This window comes from Pelmatolapia mariae, linkage group LG13 (assembly GCF_036321145.2).
Source record: "Pelmatolapia mariae isolate MD_Pm_ZW linkage group LG13, Pm_UMD_F_2, whole genome shotgun sequence".
Taxonomy (NCBI): Eukaryota; Metazoa; Chordata; class Actinopteri; order Cichliformes; family Cichlidae; genus Pelmatolapia; species Pelmatolapia mariae.
This window is the reverse complement of record NC_086238.1, coordinates 8762863-8784806: the sequence shown is the minus strand read 5'-3', so window position 1 is coordinate 8784806 and position 21944 is coordinate 8762863. Positions and strand designations below refer to the sequence as shown.

Sequence of the window (21944 nt, the reverse complement as noted above, 5' to 3'; positions counted from 1 at the left end):
TTCCTTTATTTATAGAAGCAAAATGTAGCACCAATAAATCACTGTCATATAAATTATTAACAGCTTATTGACTGTAAATCTTTAAAACATAGAGGCTTCACTCAGTAAATAAAGTGTTTCCTGGACAAATGTTTTAGGATGTAAATAAGGATTGTCTAAAGAGAGCTGAAACACTTACTTTCCTACAAAACAAACTCTTTGAGAATGAAAAACGAGCAGCAGCAAAGAGCAGAAAGTTAGCAATTGTCTGAACTACCTACCCAGATGCAACCCGAACTAAAAGCAATGTGAATGTCAGATATGCATTCATCAGGCTGCCTCTTAATCCAAAATGAATGCTAATGCCTGTGCTAATTTCAGTGTGCAGTTCGGTATATAAGTAAGCAACTGTTGCTCTTAAAATATAATGTCAGTAAATTGCTTTTACAGTCTACTTCCACTTCCTCTATTGGACAGACATTTAAATCAGTGTTCATTTATGAGGAGAGAATGTGGAAAAAGACCATTACTAGCATGAAGACTTTTAATTACCTCAGCCATTATTCAATCTTACTCAAATAAGTTAGCACAATTAATAGCAGTAATCCAAGTAATGTATACATTTTTACAAAGTAAGATTTCAGACTAATCTGTTCAAATACATCTTAGAAATCTTCTCTGAAGTGTTTTACATACTCTATATCATGTTTGTCTCCTACAATTGTCTTACATTATGAACAAGGTAAGGTCACATTAAAAAAATCTTAATATTATTCTTTTTGCAGATGCTGGAGCCTTTGCAGTAAGACTTCCTAAGCCATTTCTAAATGTTCAAAGGCACCTACAATGTCCAGTAAAAAAGACTTTTATTATATATTAATAGAACATATAAGGTGCTTGCTACATATTGGTTATGTGAAGGCAAACACAACAATGTATCAATTGATGTTTGGGTCTTTTTTTTATTATTTAATATATCAAAGCAAATTAATACACAGCAAAAGTGTGCTGAGGGCAGGCAGTGGCATCCAATTGAACAATTGAGCTAAAAAGGGGAAGGTCAGAGTTCTAAGACAGGGTTCAAAAAGGGTGGCCCAGCTTTTTGTTGTCAATTTTTTGTGTTTTTTCTCTCTTTTTATAGGTGGCGCTTTGTTTTTTTCATTGTTCCAAGTTTTCAGACAGTAAAGGACTCAGCATGAGTATGGGTGAATATCTCGAACAACAACAGCAGTACTTATGGAACCAGCAAAACATATTCTGGACGCAAGACCAGAGACTGCAAGCAAATGGAAGAGCAATGTTTATCTAAGCAGGAATGTCTAGTTGCTCTTTATGTGTGGATGGTCTCCCTAAGAGACAAGAACATTAGAGTTAAAACAGTAGTTTTAGAAACAGTGGTGGTTATGAAGTCTGAGTGTATCAATATTATCTTCCAGTTAGAGGACCTGTCTCATGTAGGGTCCTGGTTTTCTGACACTTTATGTTAGGTGACATGGTTTCAGTGTTTCTTCTTGCTGGACTTCTCAATCATGGTCTCCACCACCACGGAAGTTTCCTCATAACCTTTCATCTTGCGGCCATTGGAGAACTTTTCCACAGACTCCACAACCTCCACCTTCTCGTAAGTCATGGCATCTGGAGTAAAGCTAGTCGAGCTGGTGCTGGTGCTGGTGCTAGTGCTGGAACTTGAACTGGAGCTGGTGCTGGCACCACGAGGGGCAGGCTTTGGAGTGGGCCCGCTTGGGCCGTTGTCATCCCTAGTTTTCTTGGGATGTTTAGCACCTTGGGTGGGATCTTTGGGGGCAGAGCTTGGACCAGAGGGTGGAGATACTGGTCTTGGCTCCTTTGAGTGAGGTTGAGGCTCTCTATTGTTGTTTTTACCTTTTTCTCCGTTATCCTTTTGTATTCCACCCTTTTTATCCTCCTTTCCTTCTCCTCCAGAGGGGGGCACGGTTGGACTGAGAGGCCTAGGATCTACCATGGGCTGAGGAGGTGGAGGGGATGGTGTGTCACGTCCATAAGGTTCATAGGGAGCCATCATTCCATCTCTGATAGTAACAAAGATGTGGCCAGCTGATGGTGTGGAGGTGTAGAAGCAGGGATCTAGGTAGCTTCCGTCACCGGTGACAAGCACATAACGACCCTTGGTGTAGAAATCAGCGATTGGTTCAGGCTTCTTGTACTTCCTCATTCTTTCTCTGACAATGTTACAGAGAGTGTCAAAGGCTTTGCTAATCTGAGCTCCATCTGGAACATCCTGTGGAGACACTCCACTGAGAGCAGGTCTCTGCTCTTCTCTCTTCACCCCCTCCTCTTGCACCTCCTCAGACTTGACCCCCTTCGTTTCTTCATTTGGACCCTCTCCACTGGCTCCGTTTTCTTCCTCCTGGCCACTGTCCATCACATCTTTTGGGGTCAGATCCTTCTTCTTCAGGCCCTTCTTAACCATTATCTTCTGTCGTGGCTTGATACTGGTGATCTCCTGAATAGCCTGTGTGATATCTAGACGCAAATGAGGTTTAGGTCAACTAATATAAATAAATAAAATTAAAAAATGTATACACTAGCACTATTAAATCTTTGTAAATTCTAAATATTATAAGGACATTGCTTTTATTAGACATAATCTTTAAGGACACATGTTGGTGTCTCAACTATAACGACTGAGACTGAAACTAGCTGTTTTATGTTTTATGTTCTTGGTGACCTTACCTCTCCCTCTGCTTGATGCAGTAGATCTGGGAGTGTAGCGGTAATTAGGGGTAAGCAGGGTAATGGGAGTGCCAATTATTGCTGAATTCAACCTACAGGAAAGGGAGCAGTAAATTGTTACACAGTGATGTTCTGAACAGTTTTCCTGTGCAGGGGAACCTGATCGTTCATATGATTCAAAATATGAAATAACACATAACACATAAAATGACCTAAATATAGGCAATCTTACATGAAAACAAAAACCCTTGAGCTGGTAAGGAAGGACACATTTGTTGTCACACAGTGCCATCTGTTGGTGGATTGCACAGAGAAAATAAACCTACTGAGTGTCATAAGGAGCAAATCTAACCTCCTTAGACGCCTTAGGCTAAGTGACCAAGGGTCTTTCAAGAAAGTGATCCTGGAAGTTATGCTGGCAGTTTTGGCTTTAAGTGTCAAAAAAGCCACAAAGGTGTTACATAAAAATACTTTTCCAATTACAAATTACCCATGACAGTATTAATGTTTTACATTTTGAAGTTTTTATATACAATTAAAAGGATGTTTTGCAAGAGGTACATCAAATTTGTCTCGTTTTGAATGTGCTCTATTTTTTTCTTTTCTTTTTCCCATCACTTCCCAGCCTGTTAATAAAAATAGCTCCATTGCCAAAGGCTTTCTCAATCTCTGATTGTTTCTCTCTATTATTGTAGGGTCTTAAGAGAGATAATATTTACAGAAGTATGCACTGCCTGAATCTATGCTGATCTCAGAAACTTAATTTATTTTTTAATTTTTTTTAAAATTGCATTTATTTTAGCTGCTGCAAGACTATGCTCACGCTGTGTGATTAAACCTTTTTAGCCGTGTGATAATTTGTTCGTTTAAATGAATTTATTGCTCTGTATCAGATTTACTGAGCGCCAGCAGTATGTGACATTCCTGTTAGTGATCACTCAGTGAAGTGAGCAACTAATGTTCTCATTCAGGTGTGCGCGAGTGTGTCTTTAGGTGTAATAGAAGCAAAGTGGTGTTAGCTTACCTGTTATCTTCATTCTCAATGATCCTCTTGTACCTCTCCAGCTCATTCTCAAGGGATGTCTGGTACATTGCCAGGTGGCGACATTCGTTGGTGTACTTCTCCAAGGACCTCTCAGTTTCCTCAATCTCTTTCCGCAGAGATTCGATTTTCTCGTTGTACATTTGGATCTCATCGTCATAGCTCTCCTGGGTGTTTTTGATGGCTTGCTCCAACATTGTAGTCTGATAGAATAGAAAGAGGCAGAGAAGAATAGACAATGGTGATTTCAAGGAGAAATTCACGTTATTAGCGGTAATGCAATGTGTCTAAGAAATATTACGAATGAACTAAATGCCACTGTATGCATCTTTATTATATCTGCAGGGTCAAATAGACAGGTATGTATAGTGCATAACAAAGCTGACTGAAGATCGTTATTTGTGCATATAGCAGAGGTTTTATATCGAAAGCAAAGCAACCAAATGAAAGAACATGTGCTTTGAAATCAGTGCAGACAATATATTTATTTTTGAGTTATCTGTGCTATTGAAATAAAGCACTGCTGAGTTTCTCTTTCATGAAAGGACACACTACTTTGACAAAACTCTACCTTTTAGCTTATTAATCTTCCATAGCAGGACCGTTGCTGACACCTAGTGGCACATTTGCAGCATCATTTGCTGTGACATAACGACGCTGTTAGGTGAAAACCTATTTAAAGGGGACCTGTTACCTCCATTTCAAGCTTCGTGTTTCAACTTTTGAATTTTACTAGAATAGCTTTAAAGGATCCTTATCTCTCAGTCCAGGCTTTTGCACTTAGAGCGAGAGTCGTATGTATATCTAAGAATGCCCACTGATACAGATATCTTACAGATCCAAGTGTAGAAAAAAAAAGACTGAAACACAATTTATAGAACAGCGGATTGATATATATACTGAAAAATGTAAACTATTGTAAATAAATTGTATAACAGCCCACTCTATGCATTAGAATGGAAAGGACTGATTAATTAGACAAGGAAATACATACACAGCATATTTGAGTCATCTTGAACAAAAGCACACAAAATGCAGCTTTTCAAATGTGCAAAGATATCAGAATAAATACTGATTTTGGAATTTTGGTCTGAGAAAAATCAAATAATGAGCTGTGTGATATTGTAGTCTTTCAGATGTGTATTTTGCAACTGAATAATGTTTGCAGAATTAGACCAAATGAATCATCAGTTAACTCTAAAAGTGAGCTTAGTTACAGCAGCCAGTGGGAGTTTGGACTGGTCTTTGTGGAATATAGTTTTCCTCTAATAAAAACACTCTTGGCTCCTTTGAGAAATCCTTTTGTGTGCTTCTATAAATATCAGCTTGGCGATAAAAAAAAAAAAAAAAAAAAAGAGCGAAGGAAAGAAAAGAAAAAAGAAAAAACATGATGTAATTAAGGCGAAACCTCCTGTTGTCATGGTGACCCACCTCTGTCTGTAGTCGCTGTTTCTGGGCCTGCAGCTGGCAGAGGGCACTCTTGTATTCCTCCAGCTGACTCTGTAGCACTGGTACTTTTTTTTGGGCCAGCAGCTTCTCCTGCTCCTTCACACACGGAGCACAAATCAGTGAACACATGCAGACAAATGCAGTGTGTCTCTACAGCATGAAGGTAATACCACACATACTTAGCCAGCAATAAGGTCTCTCTTCCCGAAGTAAGGCATTTTTAAAGAATTTTGTGGCTTTTTATGTTAATTTGAAATGCATTCCTTTTAGATCTTAACAGTTTGTAATTTTCAGTACTTATTGGCTTTTCTGCTGTTGTCGTTGAAAGTGACGTTATTAACATTTGTACATTTTTTTCCAATCCATACCTGAAACGTATCATCCAGGCTACTGCAGTAAAAGTCTGTACTACTCTGACAACCTCTAATACATACGGCTGTTCTGCTGTAAAATAAAAGGTTAAACTAAGAGGACGTTTCTGAAATTTACACTTTTCAGGTCATCTTAAACTAAAGGCTGCAAGTAGAAAAAAAAAAGATAAATTGGGATTCTATAAATGTCCATAATTACTCACATTACATTCATGGCAAGGCATTCAAACTGCTGGCAGGTCAGTGAGTCAAATACAGTATACAGAGATCAGCTTGGCTCACAATGTGCCCAGAAAGGGGTTTTTTTTTATCTTGCCTCAAAGATAGAGACAGTCACATCTGCATCACTGAAGTCACAAGCTGGTTTGCTTCTCTGTCCTTCAAAAGGCATCCATTTATAAGACTGAAACAGCTTAACTGTTATTATATAGCTTAAAGGTTTAGACAAAGAAGTTTATTTCATTTTTTTTCATTCAAAACAACTAAAAAGAAACCAAGAAACCTACAAAACACTTCACATGTACTTTAAATTAATTACTGCTACCAATAAATATTATTAAAGTTTTGTTGAGGAGAAGTGACGTTTCTCACAAATTTCTCAAAAAATGCCCGTGCCAATATTTTTCCAAAAAGACATGCTTTGATTTCTAAATCTCAAGATGACATGAAAGACTACATTAATACAATGTGACATATTACAGTCTAACTGGGCAAACTGGTAGTTTCAGTAATCTGCAGTATACATGTATTTGATGTTCTTGAAACCTCCCTGTAGGGTGACTATACCTTTAAAAATACCCCCATTTGTCTTTTTAAGAAGAAAGAATACCCCATTTCAACCCAGTCAAATATAATAGACTAGACTAGAGTGTAGAATAAAATAGAACACCCCTTTATTGTCATTGTACATGTGCAACAAAATTATATCTATCAATTCAAAGTGGTCTGTCGATTCCAAAGGCCACACAGTTTCCATATTCATCAGCAATCAGTGTCCTCCTGTGTCCTTTATGGAAACATCTGGAACTGCCATACATGCACAAGTCATGCCCACTTGCTTACACTTTATTTTCCACTGGATGTCAGCTCAGCACAACAGAGCCTAGAGTTATGGCTCTTTGTTAGTACCCGCAGAGACTTAATTCAACCAATTAAACAATTTCTGCATTTAGAGTCAACATGCCTCTGAGAAATGTTTATATAAATAAATCTCCAATTTGCCACACAAACGCTTGTCACTGTGGCGCAGCTACTAGAAAATTAGCATGCACAGCCGTTCTTCACAGCATTTGCTTCATTATGTGCCCTGACACTCTCATACTGCAGGCCTGTCAATGTGTCTGGATGGCATTGTGACTGTCTCTCTCCTGTGCTTTCTGCACATGCACTCACACACGTATACAAAAACACAGATGCAGTCACAGGCAACCAATTGGACAGAGAAGCCAGTAACCTCATCAACCCCAGACACGTAGCCGGGGCTGGCACACATGCAAACACCATCTTCTCCCCCAGGGAGGGCCATGCACACTCACACACACACACACAATGACAGCATTAGTGACCTCACCTCGGAGATGCCAACTGACACATTGGGAACAAGGGGGAGCGTCTGGTTGATTTGCTTTAAAATGTTTACATAGGTTTGGATCTCTGCGAGGTTCTATGGAGAGAAAGACAGTTTTAGTAAGAAAACTCTGCAAAAGTAAAATGAAAATAAAAATAATTAATCTGTAACTCTTCCACTTTGCAGACTAAAATCTTCAGCTAACAAACCTTTCTCTTTTCTTTATCACAATCTATTGAAAATCAGCTGAAATGAAATATTTGATAAAAGGCTTTCATTTAGCTGAAATGTATTTATAAATGGTACAACATTTACTTCGACCATGACTGAGACTTTCTGTCCAAATCCTTTTGTAATAGGCTGAGCTCAGATTCTAATAAAAATAAGCTATATTTCGTCTTTCCACAAGGATACGTCAAAGCTCGAGACCACAAGCCCAATATTCATGTGAGAGGACTCTATTATTTCTGACATAATACACTAACAGTATTGCCCATTGATCTGCTCATGATCTCAGTATTGCAGAGTCATGTATTAATTCATTACCAAACACGCCGCTGGGTGAAAGTAAAAAGGAGAGAAAATGCTTAGGCATGAAATTCTGTGCAAAGTATGCTGTCTTGTTTTGTTTCAGTGTTTTTGCAGCCATTGTTTTGGACCTTCTAGCTATTGCTACATCACAAAGAGGGTCTATTTTTATTTTTTCTCTGTGCTTTCCAGTCATATGATGAGCATTTTCTGAGCAATACTTTCCACGCTCACATCACCGACAGTAAATTCACAAATCCCCAGGAACATCATAATATATCCACTGGTAATAATTTCAAGGATTTGAGTCACAACAAAGAGTTGCAGCCTGAGGTGGGCTGCCTGGTCAAAAGGAACAGGACTGAGTGGGGAATAGGCAATAAATTGAGACCAAAACAAACTCTCTTGAGTTTATTTATGTTGTCAAAAAACAATTTCAAGATGCCAGATCGTAATTAAACACTGAAAGGGGGGTATTATATGAGCACTCTTTGTTTGTAGTTGATAAAAAAAATTGTGTTTTATAGAGTTTTAACCATTTAAATCAATGTTTTAAAGACACATGGCATAAACAAGCAGAGCATTTTTAGAGAAAGGTCTAATCCATGTCATTACAGCATTTGCTTATTTTCCCTTTAAATTAGCATAATTTGTTACTGCAAATGAGTTTTGAAGGAAACTTAATGCACAAAGCACAACAATGACTTTGCCTTTTTTCTATGTTTTCTTTTTTTCAGCAGTATATCTGCTGATAGCAACTAAAGTATTAGCATTGCTAATTATGAACCCTAAACATGAGTTAGGTAATGATAATCTTGTGTAAATATGCAGAAAAACGTCCATGTTATTCTAATAATGTTTAATAAAGTAGTGCTTTTGCAGACTACATTTAGCCTCAGGAGAATCTGGTGTGCTGTAAATTTTTCAAGTAGCAATCATAGTATTCAATCAAGATCTGTCTAGAAAAGATATTGCCATGTATATAAAAAAAAGGAGATAAATATGAAATAGAATATAGTAATCTTGGTGACTTAGGCAAACATGCTTCGTTGCTATGTCGCTATATTGGCTGTTAATACTATTCACTGCCAGAATAGAAGTCAGATCTCAGTGAGCTCTTAATGCCTTCTTGCTGAGAATACTTAATGTATGATTAAATAAGATCTTAAGAGGATTAGTAGTTAGCAAAGCTCAATAAGTAATTTCCTTTTTTTGGTTTAGGTTAACTTTGATCATTTCCCATTAGAGTACTGACCTTCTTGTGTCTGTCTCTGGTGGAACTGATGTCATCCTGCAGGAACTGAGACTGGATCTGGTACTCCAGGTTTCTCAGCAGAGCGCCGTCAGCCTCCTGCAGGTAAAGAGACCCAAGAGAGGAAAAAATAACTGAGCGCCACAATGTGATTTTTTTTTTCTTTAACAAAAACATCAGTGGCAGACTGCATTCAAATAACAATGAAGAAAATTCTCTACTGTCCCACAAAGTGTCATAGTGGTAACGCTCTGGTATTTTCAATCTAAATGAATTATATCTGATCCTTTATACTGATATATATATATTTTTTCAGATGAAATATCTTTTCATTGTGGTTCTGCTTTTCTTCAATTTTTAAAATACAGAACAATGCATTGGAAAAAAGGCAAACTTTAATTTTTCCAAAATATCATGTGTGAAGCTTTTTATATTTTTACTTACACATGCTCCACACTTAAATGTTAGAGAGTAACAGTGCACATTTACTGAAACACAGTCATAAATGTCCTTTTGTAGGGGTGCTTAAACAAACATAGCTTTAACTATAGATATTACCTTGTTTAACTGTTCCAGTGTGCCTCGAAGCTGCTCCTGATAATCACATTCATTTCTGTATCTGAATGACAAAAGAACTCATTTATGTGTTCATATAAAGCCAGAGTGCAGTGATTACACTATATACCACCACATTATTTATATATAATGCCCTGCTGACATGATAAGCTCACAGTGAGAAGGGATAGCTGAACAAACTCTGTTGTATTTGTAATGTGTCAGAGTAAAAAAATCCCGATTATACATGCTGAAATCCACCTGCCTTTATCTTCTAATTCAACCAAAGCTGGTCAATGTTATTCTTAACTGATCAATAATGCAGCAAGACTGCCTGCAGATAAATGATTACAAGGCCTTTCTAGACTGTTCCAATTAATCAACTGATTCACCTTATTTACAAAAGAAATATCTCTCTCTCTCCCTCTCTCTGTTTTTCCTAATAGTATACTGAAGCCATGGATATACTTCGGGCTTTACTTCACAAACATTTGAGACTTTTCCTTATGACCCTGGAGTGGATAAGCATTAGAAAATGGGTGGATGGATGTTTGCTTGTGTTGCTTTTTTGTTATGGGTAAAAGAAAAAAAAGCATATAAAAGTATATAATCTGATTCCTTTATACAGTTCACAGCATTATCACAATTTAATGTCTAACATTGTGTTTTATAATTACTAGTGACACAGTATAGCACATATGATTTAAACCATTTATAACAAATTTTCCTGACTGCCCTATTCTGATTCTTGATTATAGAATAGGATCATTTGAAGGCTTTTTAAAAATGCCACGCTTCTTGCAACAATTGTCATCATCATCTTAGTATTGGGTTCATTAGCATTTTAATGACATTTCTATAGTAATGACATTTTTCTCATTACTCCATATCTGAGATTTGACTCCTTACACACATAAAACACCAGCCACTACTCACTCCCTTACTTGTTGGTATATTCATCCAGCATGCGGCAAGCATCCTTCAGCTCCCGCTGCAGCTTGGCATGGTCGGAGAACAGCTCTCGAATGCGCTGCCTGTTGACTTCAATCTGCTCTGTGAAGGCCTCCTCCAAGCCGCTGGCCTCTTCCATTCGCTGCAGTGTCTCCAGCTGCTTGCGGAACACGGCATTGCGCTGCTCTAAGACTCTTGCCCTGTTGATGTACCGGGCAAAACGGCTGTTGAGCTCCTGGAGGCTCTCCCAGCCCTGGATGGCTGAGATACCTGCAGATTCTTCAGCATCGTCCTCAAAGATATCTGAGCGCTCATACTTTTCCTTGTGCACCTCATGCCGGTAGCTTGTCTTAAACATGATGGCACGCTTCTCTCCCGTGGGCTGGTGGTATTCCCGGAGTGCTTGGTCCACCTTAGCACCTTTAATGTGTGAAAACTTGGTTGCTCACCCTTGGCTGTCTCATGCTAGACTGAGCGCTGCACAGTAGTGGCTGATGGCGAAATAGCCCCCCAAACCACCCTCTGGCTGTTGCCATGCATGCTTTGATCCTGGGGGCTTCCAGAGATTATTGTTGCCTTTGTGGCAGAAAGTAGAAAAGCAATACTGTTGATGACAAAGCAAAACCACAAAGAAAACACAAATGGCCGGCCCACGAAAGCACTGGGATGTCACACACCATTGTTTTGGTTCTTAGTCAGCTGCTTTCTAGATCCCTGGCAGCCTGGATATTGGCACACCACAGGACACAGGGGAAATTTCATGTAGTGCAGTTTGTGGGAGGTGTGGAGAACAATTCCTGCCGAAAGTGGCTACTTGTTGATACTCATTCTGCTTTTGTTTATATTTACAAGTAGGTATTGATTCTGTTTTTGTTTATAACCTCAAAGGTATTGCACAACAAATGTATTAACATTCACGCAATTACAGAAGCCATGTGAGTACATACAGAGATATCCAGTATAGTCAATTGTTCAAAGTCAAAGTCAAATTTATTTATATAGCACATTTAAAACAACAAATGTTGACCAAGGTGCGGTACAATTAAGATAATCAAAAGAAATAAAAACATACAGAGACATGTCTTGATGCATTCTCAATCATCCAGGAAAGTAAATCTCCAAAAGTTGATTCTGTTCATCTGGACGTAGCATTTTGTGGGAGAAACGTTTCGTCACTCATCCAAGTGACTTCTTCAGTCTCAGCTGACTGCAGGTTTCCCCAAATCTTATAAACAGTACATTTGCATAATGACTGAAAGCAGCCCACTGAAGGAACAATGGGCTGGGAGGTCAGTTCCTTAATCATAATTATGCAAAAGGCAATTATGATTGTGTCGGGGTTGTTTGTGTCGGGGGACCCAAAGATCGGGTCCCCCGACACAAACAGAGTAACATAGTATACGCTGTTAAGTGCCAGGAGGATTGCCAGGATTTATACATCGGGGAAACCAAACAACCTCTGGCGAAGCGGATGGCACAACACAGAAGAGATACCTCATCAGGCCAGGACTCTGCAGTCTATTTACACCTACAGGCCAGTGGACACTCTTTCAATGATGAGGATGTACACACCCTGGACAGGGAAGAACGCTGGTTTGAGCGCGGAGTCAAGGAGGCCATTTACGTGAAAAGGGAAAGACCATCTCTGAATCGAGGAGGGGGCTGAAGGGTACATCTTTCGCCATCTTACAATGCTGTGATTGCAGCCATTCCCCAACTCTCTGTGAATGGTACTCATGGCCATTGATCAGTGGTTGTTGATCAATAGTCATGAGAATTTGCATAATTATGATTAAGGAACTGACCTCCCAGCCCATTGTTCCTTCAGTGGGCTGGTTTCAGTCATTATGCAAATGTACTGTTTATAAGATTTGGGGAACTTTTGGAGAGATACAGAGACATGATAAAGTTAAGAAAAGAAAAAGAATCATAAAATTAAAAGATTTGAGTAAGAAGTAAGATAAATAAAAGTAATACGAACTTATTCTGATTTAAAAGTCATGGAGTAAAAGTGGGTTTTCAGACAGGTTTTAAAAGTGTCCAATGTTGGTGAGGTCCCGATGTGAAGGGGCAGTTTGTTCCACAATTTAGGAACAGTCACAGCAAAGGCCCGATCTCCTCTGTGCTTAAATCTGGACCTCGGGACAGCCAGGAGCAATTGATCCGCAGACCTCAGTGATCTTGCAGGAGTGTACCAATTTAAAAGATCAGAAATGTATGAGGGTGCTAATCCACGCAACACCTTAAAAACAAATAATTAAATCTTAAAATTAATTCTAAAACTAACTGGCAGCCAGTGTAATGATGCCAGTATGGGGGATATGTGGCCTCCCTTGCATGTGCCAGTTAGTAACCGTGCTGCAGTGTTTTGGACCAGCTGCAGATGGCTAACTGATGACAGACTAGCTTCAGAGTAAAGACTATTACAATAGTCGAGGCGAGATGAAATGAAGCCATGGATAGCTCTTTCAAAGTCTCTAAAATAGAGAAATGGCTTCACTTTAGCAAGTAGCCGAAGGTTAAGGAAACTGGTCTTGATTACAGCATTAATCTGTTTGTTAAACGTTAGATTAGAGTCAAAAATCACTCCTAGGTTCCTAGGAGTGATTTCGCAAAAGGTTGTTAATAATGGGTTTTTATTAATTTCCAATAGAAGCAATCAATACAAGAACCATGACATAACTGAAATAAGTCCTGACCTAACCACATACAACTTTTCTTTTAATGTTGTACTTGCACATTGTGTTATTTGTTTTAACTTCAAATCAAATTGCAGAGCTCAGTCAAGTGAAAAGTAGAGTAGAATCTCTGTGTTTTGCTGAAAAGATGGCTCTGAAGCAGAAACATGACAATTTTCTATTAATAAAATGAAAGCCCCTGTCCGCTTTAAAATTAGATTCTTTCTCATGCACTTATTGTGATATTTAGCAGAGCTCAGAGAAAGTGGTGAAAGTGGTGAAAGTGAAGGACGGCCTAGGTAGAGAGGTTCCTTCTTGTGTGTTTCCTAGAGTCCCTAATCACCCACATTTGAATGCCATCAGAGGGATGTACTATGAAATGAGATTAATGAGTTTGAGAGCTATGTCGAGCTGGTGGCCCTCTTTTTATGTGGCCATGGTAACATATAGACTGAACACATAACGTGGCTATGTTCAGAGTTTTGCTTTAATATTGGCTAAAAGCGGTACATTCTCACTGATTCTTTTATTTATAGCATGTTTTACAGCCAGTATAGATTTTCTGTTGGGTGAATGCATTTTTTATGTCCAACTTGTTACAGTAAGTTGTACTTCGCCAGTGAACCACAATTGTAAAATTACAGCAGTGCAAACTGTGCATTTCACTGTCACTGAAACATGCATGTGTTAATTTGGTAATGTGGAAAATGTTGGTTGTTTTTATATTTGATTCTAATCTGCTGTTAAGTTTGTTTTAAAGTGCCGGAATTGCAAACACACCCCAAGAATTCTTATTCGTTCAGTATAATTTCACTTTGATCTGCTGGCAAACTAAAGTGATTTCCGTGTCTCTGTTAGGCTATGAGACGGTAACATTTAATGTTTAAATGCACTGCAGTTTAAACTTTCAGAGCTCTAATGTGCAGCCATTGTGGCAGAAATAAACAGCAGCACTGAGAAAGCACTCAGCAATAAAATAACTCAAATTAAAATGTTTATTTTGCCTCTCTGTGCGCTAAATCCCCAAATTAATAATTTTCGACAGTATTATTTCCTGTCTTATTTGCAACAGTGTTGCAAATGGTCTTTATAGACTTTTATCGCCATTTTACCATTGTGATGTGATAATGTCTCTAGTGGAGCAGGCGGCGCTCACAAGCATCACATTGTGCACAAGATGAGTCATATGACGCATGAATCCCCCCCTTTATCTGAATACACACACAGAGATACACACAGAAAGCCTGGCTTAACAGAGAACACTGAAAACTATGATACCTGATATCTCTGACTGGGGTTTTAGGTTTTCCCAGACCAGCTAACCTAAAGAAAGCCTAGCTGTGTTAAACTTCCTTTGTAGTATACCCATCTGGTCATTAGTGGAACTGCATATCTAACCCCAGGACCAAGTCACTCTTGCTATATGGCCACTGCCCTATGTTCTGAGTGAGTGCTGTTAGTGAGTTTGCATTGGCTTGCAGTGTTTTCAATGTTGCCATTTTGTTTAGGTTAACTTAAGGAAAATTTGCAGGAATTCTCTACCATTTATTTTTACTCAGTTTTTCACCTGTTTGTGTTTCTAGGGCAAAGAAAACTGGAGTGCACTATTGTAATATTTGTTTCCATAAATTGAGTTTTTATTTTCTAAGCAGTGAGGGGTTTCTGTTTGATGTTTTAGCTTTCAACCTCCTGACATTTATTAGCTTTTTTTCCCTATGACCTGAGCTGGCTGTCTTTGTTAATATTTCTGTTGTAGGTAAATGTCATTTTATTACTATACTGAAAAGTTGTTGAGGTCTTTTTTTCCTAGTGTTTATCTGGACCCACATATTAGTGATTATCTTACTTTCAATGTATATTGTGGGGGGGGGAGTCTCTCCAGGAAAATTATTCCAAGATTTTAGTAATACAAATTAAAGTCTCTAGTTTATTACTCTTTGCTGTATCTTCACTCTTCTATTCACACATATTGTCACACAGTATGTGTGAGAAAGAGACAAAGAAGATTTCTTTTTCTTGCTCTCTAAGCTATGCTATAAGGTCAGTCATATTGTGTCTATAGACAAATCCAGAAAGTAGTTTGTAAAACAGTATTATGTCAGTGCTTCAGCATATTTTGGTCAATTAAAGGCAGCCATGTGACAGCTGAGCTGCAGTATAAAATTCAAACTACTAAATAAACAATTTAGTTAAGATTCAAATATTTTAACTTCACAGTATCAATCTATTTATACATCTATGTCTGTATCTCTTTATATATAGTAGTAAATGGATTTAATGACTTTTATGTAAATGTTGGACCAGATTTAGCAGCAAAGATTCCAGAACAAGAAAGAGACAATATACAATAAATGAATTAAAGTGAAACTTTACTTCAAAACAATCCATATTCATGTTTTCAGTGATTTTTGCACTAGATGAGTTAGAAGTAAAATTTATTGTTAATATGTGTAAAAATAAATTATCTACTGATTGTGATGGGTGTGATATGACACTGGTAAAAAAAAAAAGAAAGATGGTATTTCAAAGCTTTGAACATATATTTGGAACGTATCTTTCTTAACTGGTTCATTTCCAAATAAAATGAAAATTGCGAAGGTAATACCACACTTTAAGGAAGGGAATAAACACCTTTTCACAAACTATAGGTCAGTAACACTCCTCTCTCAATTTTTAAAACATTTTGGAAAAAAAACTTTTTAGCAATAGACTAGAGAAACTCTTAAATAAATATGATTTAAATAACCAAAGTCATATGGAAGTAGAACTTCACTGGATAATAATTAAAGCATCCATCCATCCATCCATTCGCTTCCGCTTATCCTTTTCAGGGTCGCGGGGGGCGCTGGAGCCTATCCCAGCTATCATAGGGCGAGAGGCAGGGTACGCCCTGGACAGGTCGCCAGTCTGTCGCAGGGCTAACATACAGGGACAGACAACCATTCGCACTCACATTCACACCTAGTGGCAATTTGGGTTATCCAATTAACCTATCCCCACAAGCTGCATGTCTTTGGACAGTGGGAGGAAGCCGGAGTACCCGGAGAGAACCCACGCAAACACCGGGAGAACATGTAAACTCCACACAGAAAGACCCCGGCCTAATGTTGGAATTGAACTCAGGACCTTCTTGCTGTGCGGCAACAGTGCTAACCACCGTGCCACCGTGGTTAGCAATGGAAGCAATAAGAATTGTACTGAACCTAAAACAATACGCAGTTGTAGTATTCATTAATTTTAAGAAAGCATTTGATACAGTTAATCACTCAATACTACTAAATAAACTACAATGTTATGACATAATTGGAGTGGCACTGAGCTGGATCAGAAGTTATTTATCTAGAATACAACAGTTTGTGAAGCTGGGAGAATTTAGATTTGGGTACATGGAAATTGCTTGTGGAGTCCCCTAAGGGTCAGTAGTGGGCCCCCAGTAGTGTGCCCCAGTCTATTTTATATATATGTATATATGTACATATATACATATATATATATATATATATATATATATATGTATATATATATATATATATATATATATATATATATATATATATATATATATATATATATATATATATACATATATATGTATATCTTGCATACATGTATACATATGATCCAAATAAATGATCAACCAATCAATCACTCAGTCTCTTATAATAATTAATATTAATTACATAAATTATTATTATAGAATTCTTTTTCACCAAAATGTTGAGGAAACGTTTAATTTCCCATACACGACATCCAGTAATAGTCCCAGGGGTAAAGGCTGCTCAAGCATATTTGAGTTTTTAAAGCATTATCAAAACCTCGTAAAGACTGTGCAAAATATTTGTTCTGGAGATGTAGATTACAAGGTAATTCAGTTTTGTCCCCAAATAATCTGGAAAACTAATAATTTAATTGAATTAATTTTTGTGTCATATCTGTTATTTTATTTATTAAAAAAGTACAAAGTTAAATAGCTATCCTCATAAAGGTTTAATAAAAAATTGCGGTCTATCCGTTTTTTCAGGGTTATAAAATCACCTGTAAGCACCACTTTAAACATTCTGATGCCATTCAAAGTTTGATACACGGTCTCAGCTCAGTGCATGAATATACACAACCTGTTGAGCTGGATCTCATTAATATGGGTGAGAGAAGCTTCGCTGTAAAATTAGAGCAACACAAAAGATAACATCAGTTTGATTCGAACAAAAAGAAAAAAAGCATTTTGCACATCTGTCATTAAAGTAATGTGCAGCTGTCGTGTTAGAAATGAATGGCAGAGCTAAGAGCTTACTGAGTGGATAAATCAATATATTAACGTATGAATTCACAAGACTGATGATTTTGTGATGCAGTTCTCCCATTCCATATTTGCAGCAACAATGGTTGCCTTTTGTTATATTTTTTATATTCTTTATGTGTCTCTAACACCTGTGTCTCATATTGTCTCTGGCAGTAGCAGGTGGCACTCAATTGATCCATTTTGACCAAAAAACAAGTCAAATGAAGCAGAAAATTCACCATTTTGGCCTCAAGCAGAAAGTCTTGGTCGGCAAAGACAGTTGATAATCACTGTTGTAATACCTATTATCACCAGTGGTTGTTTTTTGGCTTCACCTTTGTTGTTGTTTCATTTCACCTTTACTTCATAGTACACCATTCTAGCATGCTGGCATCAGTATGTCTCCCATAAATTTCAGCCATGTGCTTAGGATCACCATCCTGCTGAAAGGTATAACTCTAGCTAAAAAGACAGTGTTATTTTATTGTCAAACACAATGCAGAAAATTTTCCAGTCTCCTGTAATAACCTTAACAAACATATGCTTACAACAAGCATATGCCAAGCACTCTGGAAGCTTCCATGTAGCTGAGAGGTTTAGGCTGAGAGTGACCTCAACCAAAGACTAAAGTCTGAAAACTTCAGCCACCATATTTCACACTTGCTGTGAGTTCTCTTGGGAAACAGTCTTTAGTCAACCATGTCTACTGCTATTATAAGCAAGCAATAAAGGGATTCAGATGTCCGGAATAAATGTTTCTTGAAGGCATAGTGTTTGCTTTTATGTTCACTCGAACACATTAGTTTTCCTCTGGCTTTCTTTTGGACAGCAGAAGCTTTGCCTGGCACATTTCTCTTGGAAGTTAAATTTGTGCAATTTGTGCTGCAAGAAATACTTGCAGTGTTCTTAGAGATTTATTGTTTGCATCAAATGATTGACAATAGGGTGACTTATTTCAATATTTGCCACTCCCTTTGACTCCAGGGGTTTTATTTCACTGATTGCAATTTGACATGATAAACATGACTACAGTATGTCAGTTTTATGTATGATCTGTTTTAATATTCCATCTTTACCTTTAGGCAGCATTTCAAAGAAATGTTTTTTTTAAAGCAATTTTTATTTTTTATTTTACATTACATCACTACATAAGATAAGATAAGATAACCTTTATTAGTCCCACACGTGGGAAATTTGTTTTGTCACAGCAGGAAGTGGACAGTGCAAAAGTTATGAAGCAAAAATTAGAATAAAATAAAATAAGAATAAATACAGTACACAACTGTACAGAATAGAATAAAATAAAATACTATATACAGTAGAATAAAATAGAATAAAATATACAATAGGATAAAAATAGAATACAAATTCTATATACAACTCAGTAAAAATACAACTTTGTCAGAAAAGATTATTGCACTTAGTCTTATTGCACATGTGTGGGTTTGTGTGTGTTTGATCAGTTGAAGTTTTTGTTGTGGAGTCTGACAGCAGTGGGGAGGAAAGACCTGCGAAATCTCTCCGTCCCACATCGTGGGTGCCGCAGCCTGCCACTGAAGAAGCTGCTCAGTGCTGTCAGAGTCTCCTGCATGGGGTGGGAGATGTTGTCCAACAGGGATGACAGCTTAGCCACCATTCTCCTGTCACTCACCACCTCCACTGGGTCCAGAGGGCTTCCCAGAACAGAGCTGGCCCTTCGGATCAGTCTGTTCAGTCTCTTCCTGTCCCCAGCAGAGATGCTGCCACCCCAGCAGACCACACCATAAAAGATGGCTGAGGCCACAACAGAGTCATAGAAGGTCTTCAGGAGTGGGCCCTCCACTCCAAAAGACTTGAGTCTCCGCAGCAGGTACAGTCCTTTCCTGTAGAGGGCGTCTGAGTTATGAGTCCAGTCCAGTTTGTTGTTCAGATGAACACCAGGGTACCTGTAGCTGTCCACAGCCTCAATGTCCATACCTTGGATGTTCAGTGGTTGCAGTGGAGGATGTTTGTGCCTGCGGAAGTCTACCACCAGCTCCTTGGTTTTACTGGCATTGATCTGGAGGTAGTTCAGTTGGCACCAGTCCACAAAGTCTTGTGTCAATTCTCTGTACTCTTGTATTCCCCATCAGTGATGAGGCCAACTATTGCAGAGTCATCAGAGAACTTCTGCAGGAAGCACTGGGTGGAGTTGTGGGAGAAGTCTGCAGTGTAGATGGTGAAGAGGAACGGAGCCAGAACCGTTCCCTGTGGGGCCCCCGTACTGCAGACGACCCTGTCCGACACACAGCCCTGAGTCCTCACATACTGTGGTCGGTCGGTGAGGTAGTCCAAAATCCAGGTAGTGAGGTGATGGTCCACTCCAGAGTTCTCCAGCTTGTCCTTCAGGACTGTGGGAAGAATATTGTTGAAGGCACTGGAGAAATCAAAGAACATGATTCTCACAGGGCTCCCAGTGGTCTCCAGGTGAGCGAGGGAACGATGCACGAGGTGAATGACGGCATCATCCGCTCCAATGCCAGGCTGGTAGGCAAACTGAAGTGGGTCCAATGATGAGCTCACCAGGTGCCGAAGCTGAGCCAGGACCAGCCGCTCCAGGGTCTTCATCAGGGTCTTCATACATAATGTAGAAAAGACCATTGCATATGTCAACATATATAAATATATATATATTTTCTCTTTCAAACAAAAGTCACTGAGATTTGATTGTGAAATTGTCTTGAAATCCTTTTCCACATACTGAACTGTAGCACTACAACAAATGTTCACTGACATTAAAGGGCACCCTAAAATGTTGCCTGTTAAACAAAGCTCATTTAGACCTCATTTAGAAAGTTTGTTTCTTTCCTACAACCAGCGTTGTAAGAGGGACTCCTACTAGCAGATCAATACAACCTGTTTCCTGCATAAGCAAAGAAAGACAACTGGACATCTAATAACTTGTTTACACACAACTTCACACATAGAGATAATGAATGACTGAGAAGGAAACAGAAAACTACGTATGCCAGACCAACGAATGGACTTGTAAATGTGTTCCGTTGTCCTTGACAGAACCAACATTTTTAACAAACAGCTTCTGTTCCAATTCAAAAACCCCTGAAATATATTTATATGGATTCTGATTCATTTGCTGTCTACTCCCTGAAAACACTGTAACCAATAAAGATTATTTCCAATCCGTCCACCTACATGCAAAAACCACAGATTAAAGGTCTTGTGCATATTATTCATGGCTGAGGAGAGAAAAGCAGGTTCTCCTTGTTCTCTTTTCTATCTATATTCTCTGGTTACGAGAAGCAATAAATCTGGGGCCTGGGTGAGATTATAGAGCTGCCCTTAGCTGGAAATGAAAGTTTGGTGTTTATCCTGCTGGTCAAGCCTCCTGGGTTACACAGCAAGGCTGAGCAAGTGGCTAATATTTAGAGGGTAATAAAAACTAATAGGAACATGCAAAGACAGTTCTTTCATCTCAGGTGAACAGGAGTGTAGATGTAGTGTTGTTCAAAAAAAGAAAAGTCTATAACAGGAGTAGTTGTCTGCTGTTTCACTTGTGTCTTTTGTTATCCATTCTTAGGTTTAAAATGCACTTGTACTTGCCAACTGGCTATGCTCAGTGGGAGAGGATGCCAAAAGGCATTTTGAGGCTACTGAAACATGATTGTCAGAGGTATTGTAAGCAACAGCAGTCTTGAGCCTTAAAAGTCATCAGTGCTGCTGTCTGTGTGTATTCATCTGAGTTCAGGATGGCTGATCACAGACAAACAGTGCTCAAAGTATTGTTTGTCTGTTTGTGTGACGCTCATTAATTTCCCAAACTGTACCAAGTTGTTATTGTCAATAGTAAACATGTGATTGAATGCAAAACATGAATTGTGTTTGTAGGTGTGTAGCGGAATAGTGTGTTCAGTGAACGTTTTCAGGTATCAATATTCTACAAAGCAGATCATACATAGAATTAATCGGAAATGTCATACAGTCTGATCAGACTGTTTATATAAGGTTAGAATCATATTTATAGCTTCTCTCGACCCCTCAAAAATTTGACAACACTACAAGTGAAACATGGTCTTTAACCCAAGCAGCAAAGCAATAACACAAAACCAAAACGTGCTGCTATTACAGATACCCTGACTCATTTGCATACTTGTTATTAATAAATAGACTAATCAGAATATTTCAAAAGTGCTTTCAGTGAATTTTTCTAGGTTCTGCTATATCACAAAGACAATACCATGCATCAGAATAATGGTGGGATTCGTGAACATTTAATAAGCAATGCTAACTGCCAGCACACTAGAGTTGTCTAATTCTTGGAGTTAAGAGATAAGCAACATTAATTTTTCTTCCATTCTGTATGGAAGTTTTTTGGTCCTGCACTGAATACCTACAGAGCCTTCACCATAATGGGAGGTATCATAGAGTTTATTTGTGCTTGTGTATGATTTGTGCATTGTGCTGCCATCACAAGTAAATCTGAACTAATCATGATAGACTATGAGCTATTTAATCTTGAAAAAGTTACTTTTACTGAAATGCAGAAAAGAAAAACTAATACTGGACCAGCTGTGTGGATGAAAGAACTATGGAAATGAGAACACA

The 21944-nt window shown here is 38.3% G+C and overlaps 1 protein-coding gene across 1 annotated transcript; it reads right to left on the bottom strand.

Annotated features, from left to right (window-relative positions):
* Positions 1-919: 919 nt before the first annotated feature.
* Positions 920-10764, bottom strand: LOC134640136 (filensin). Its single transcript, XM_063491754.1, has 8 exons — positions 10400-10764; positions 9459-9519; positions 8904-8999; positions 7124-7216; positions 5165-5278; positions 3716-3936; positions 2692-2783; positions 920-2481 (listed from the first exon to the last, which is right to left on the bottom strand). Exons 1-8 carry the CDS (start codon positions 10762-10764, stop codon positions 1478-1480), a joined length of 2046 nt encoding a protein of 681 aa, XP_063347824.1. The 3' UTR covers positions 920-1477.
* Positions 10765-21944: the final 11180 nt, after the last annotated feature.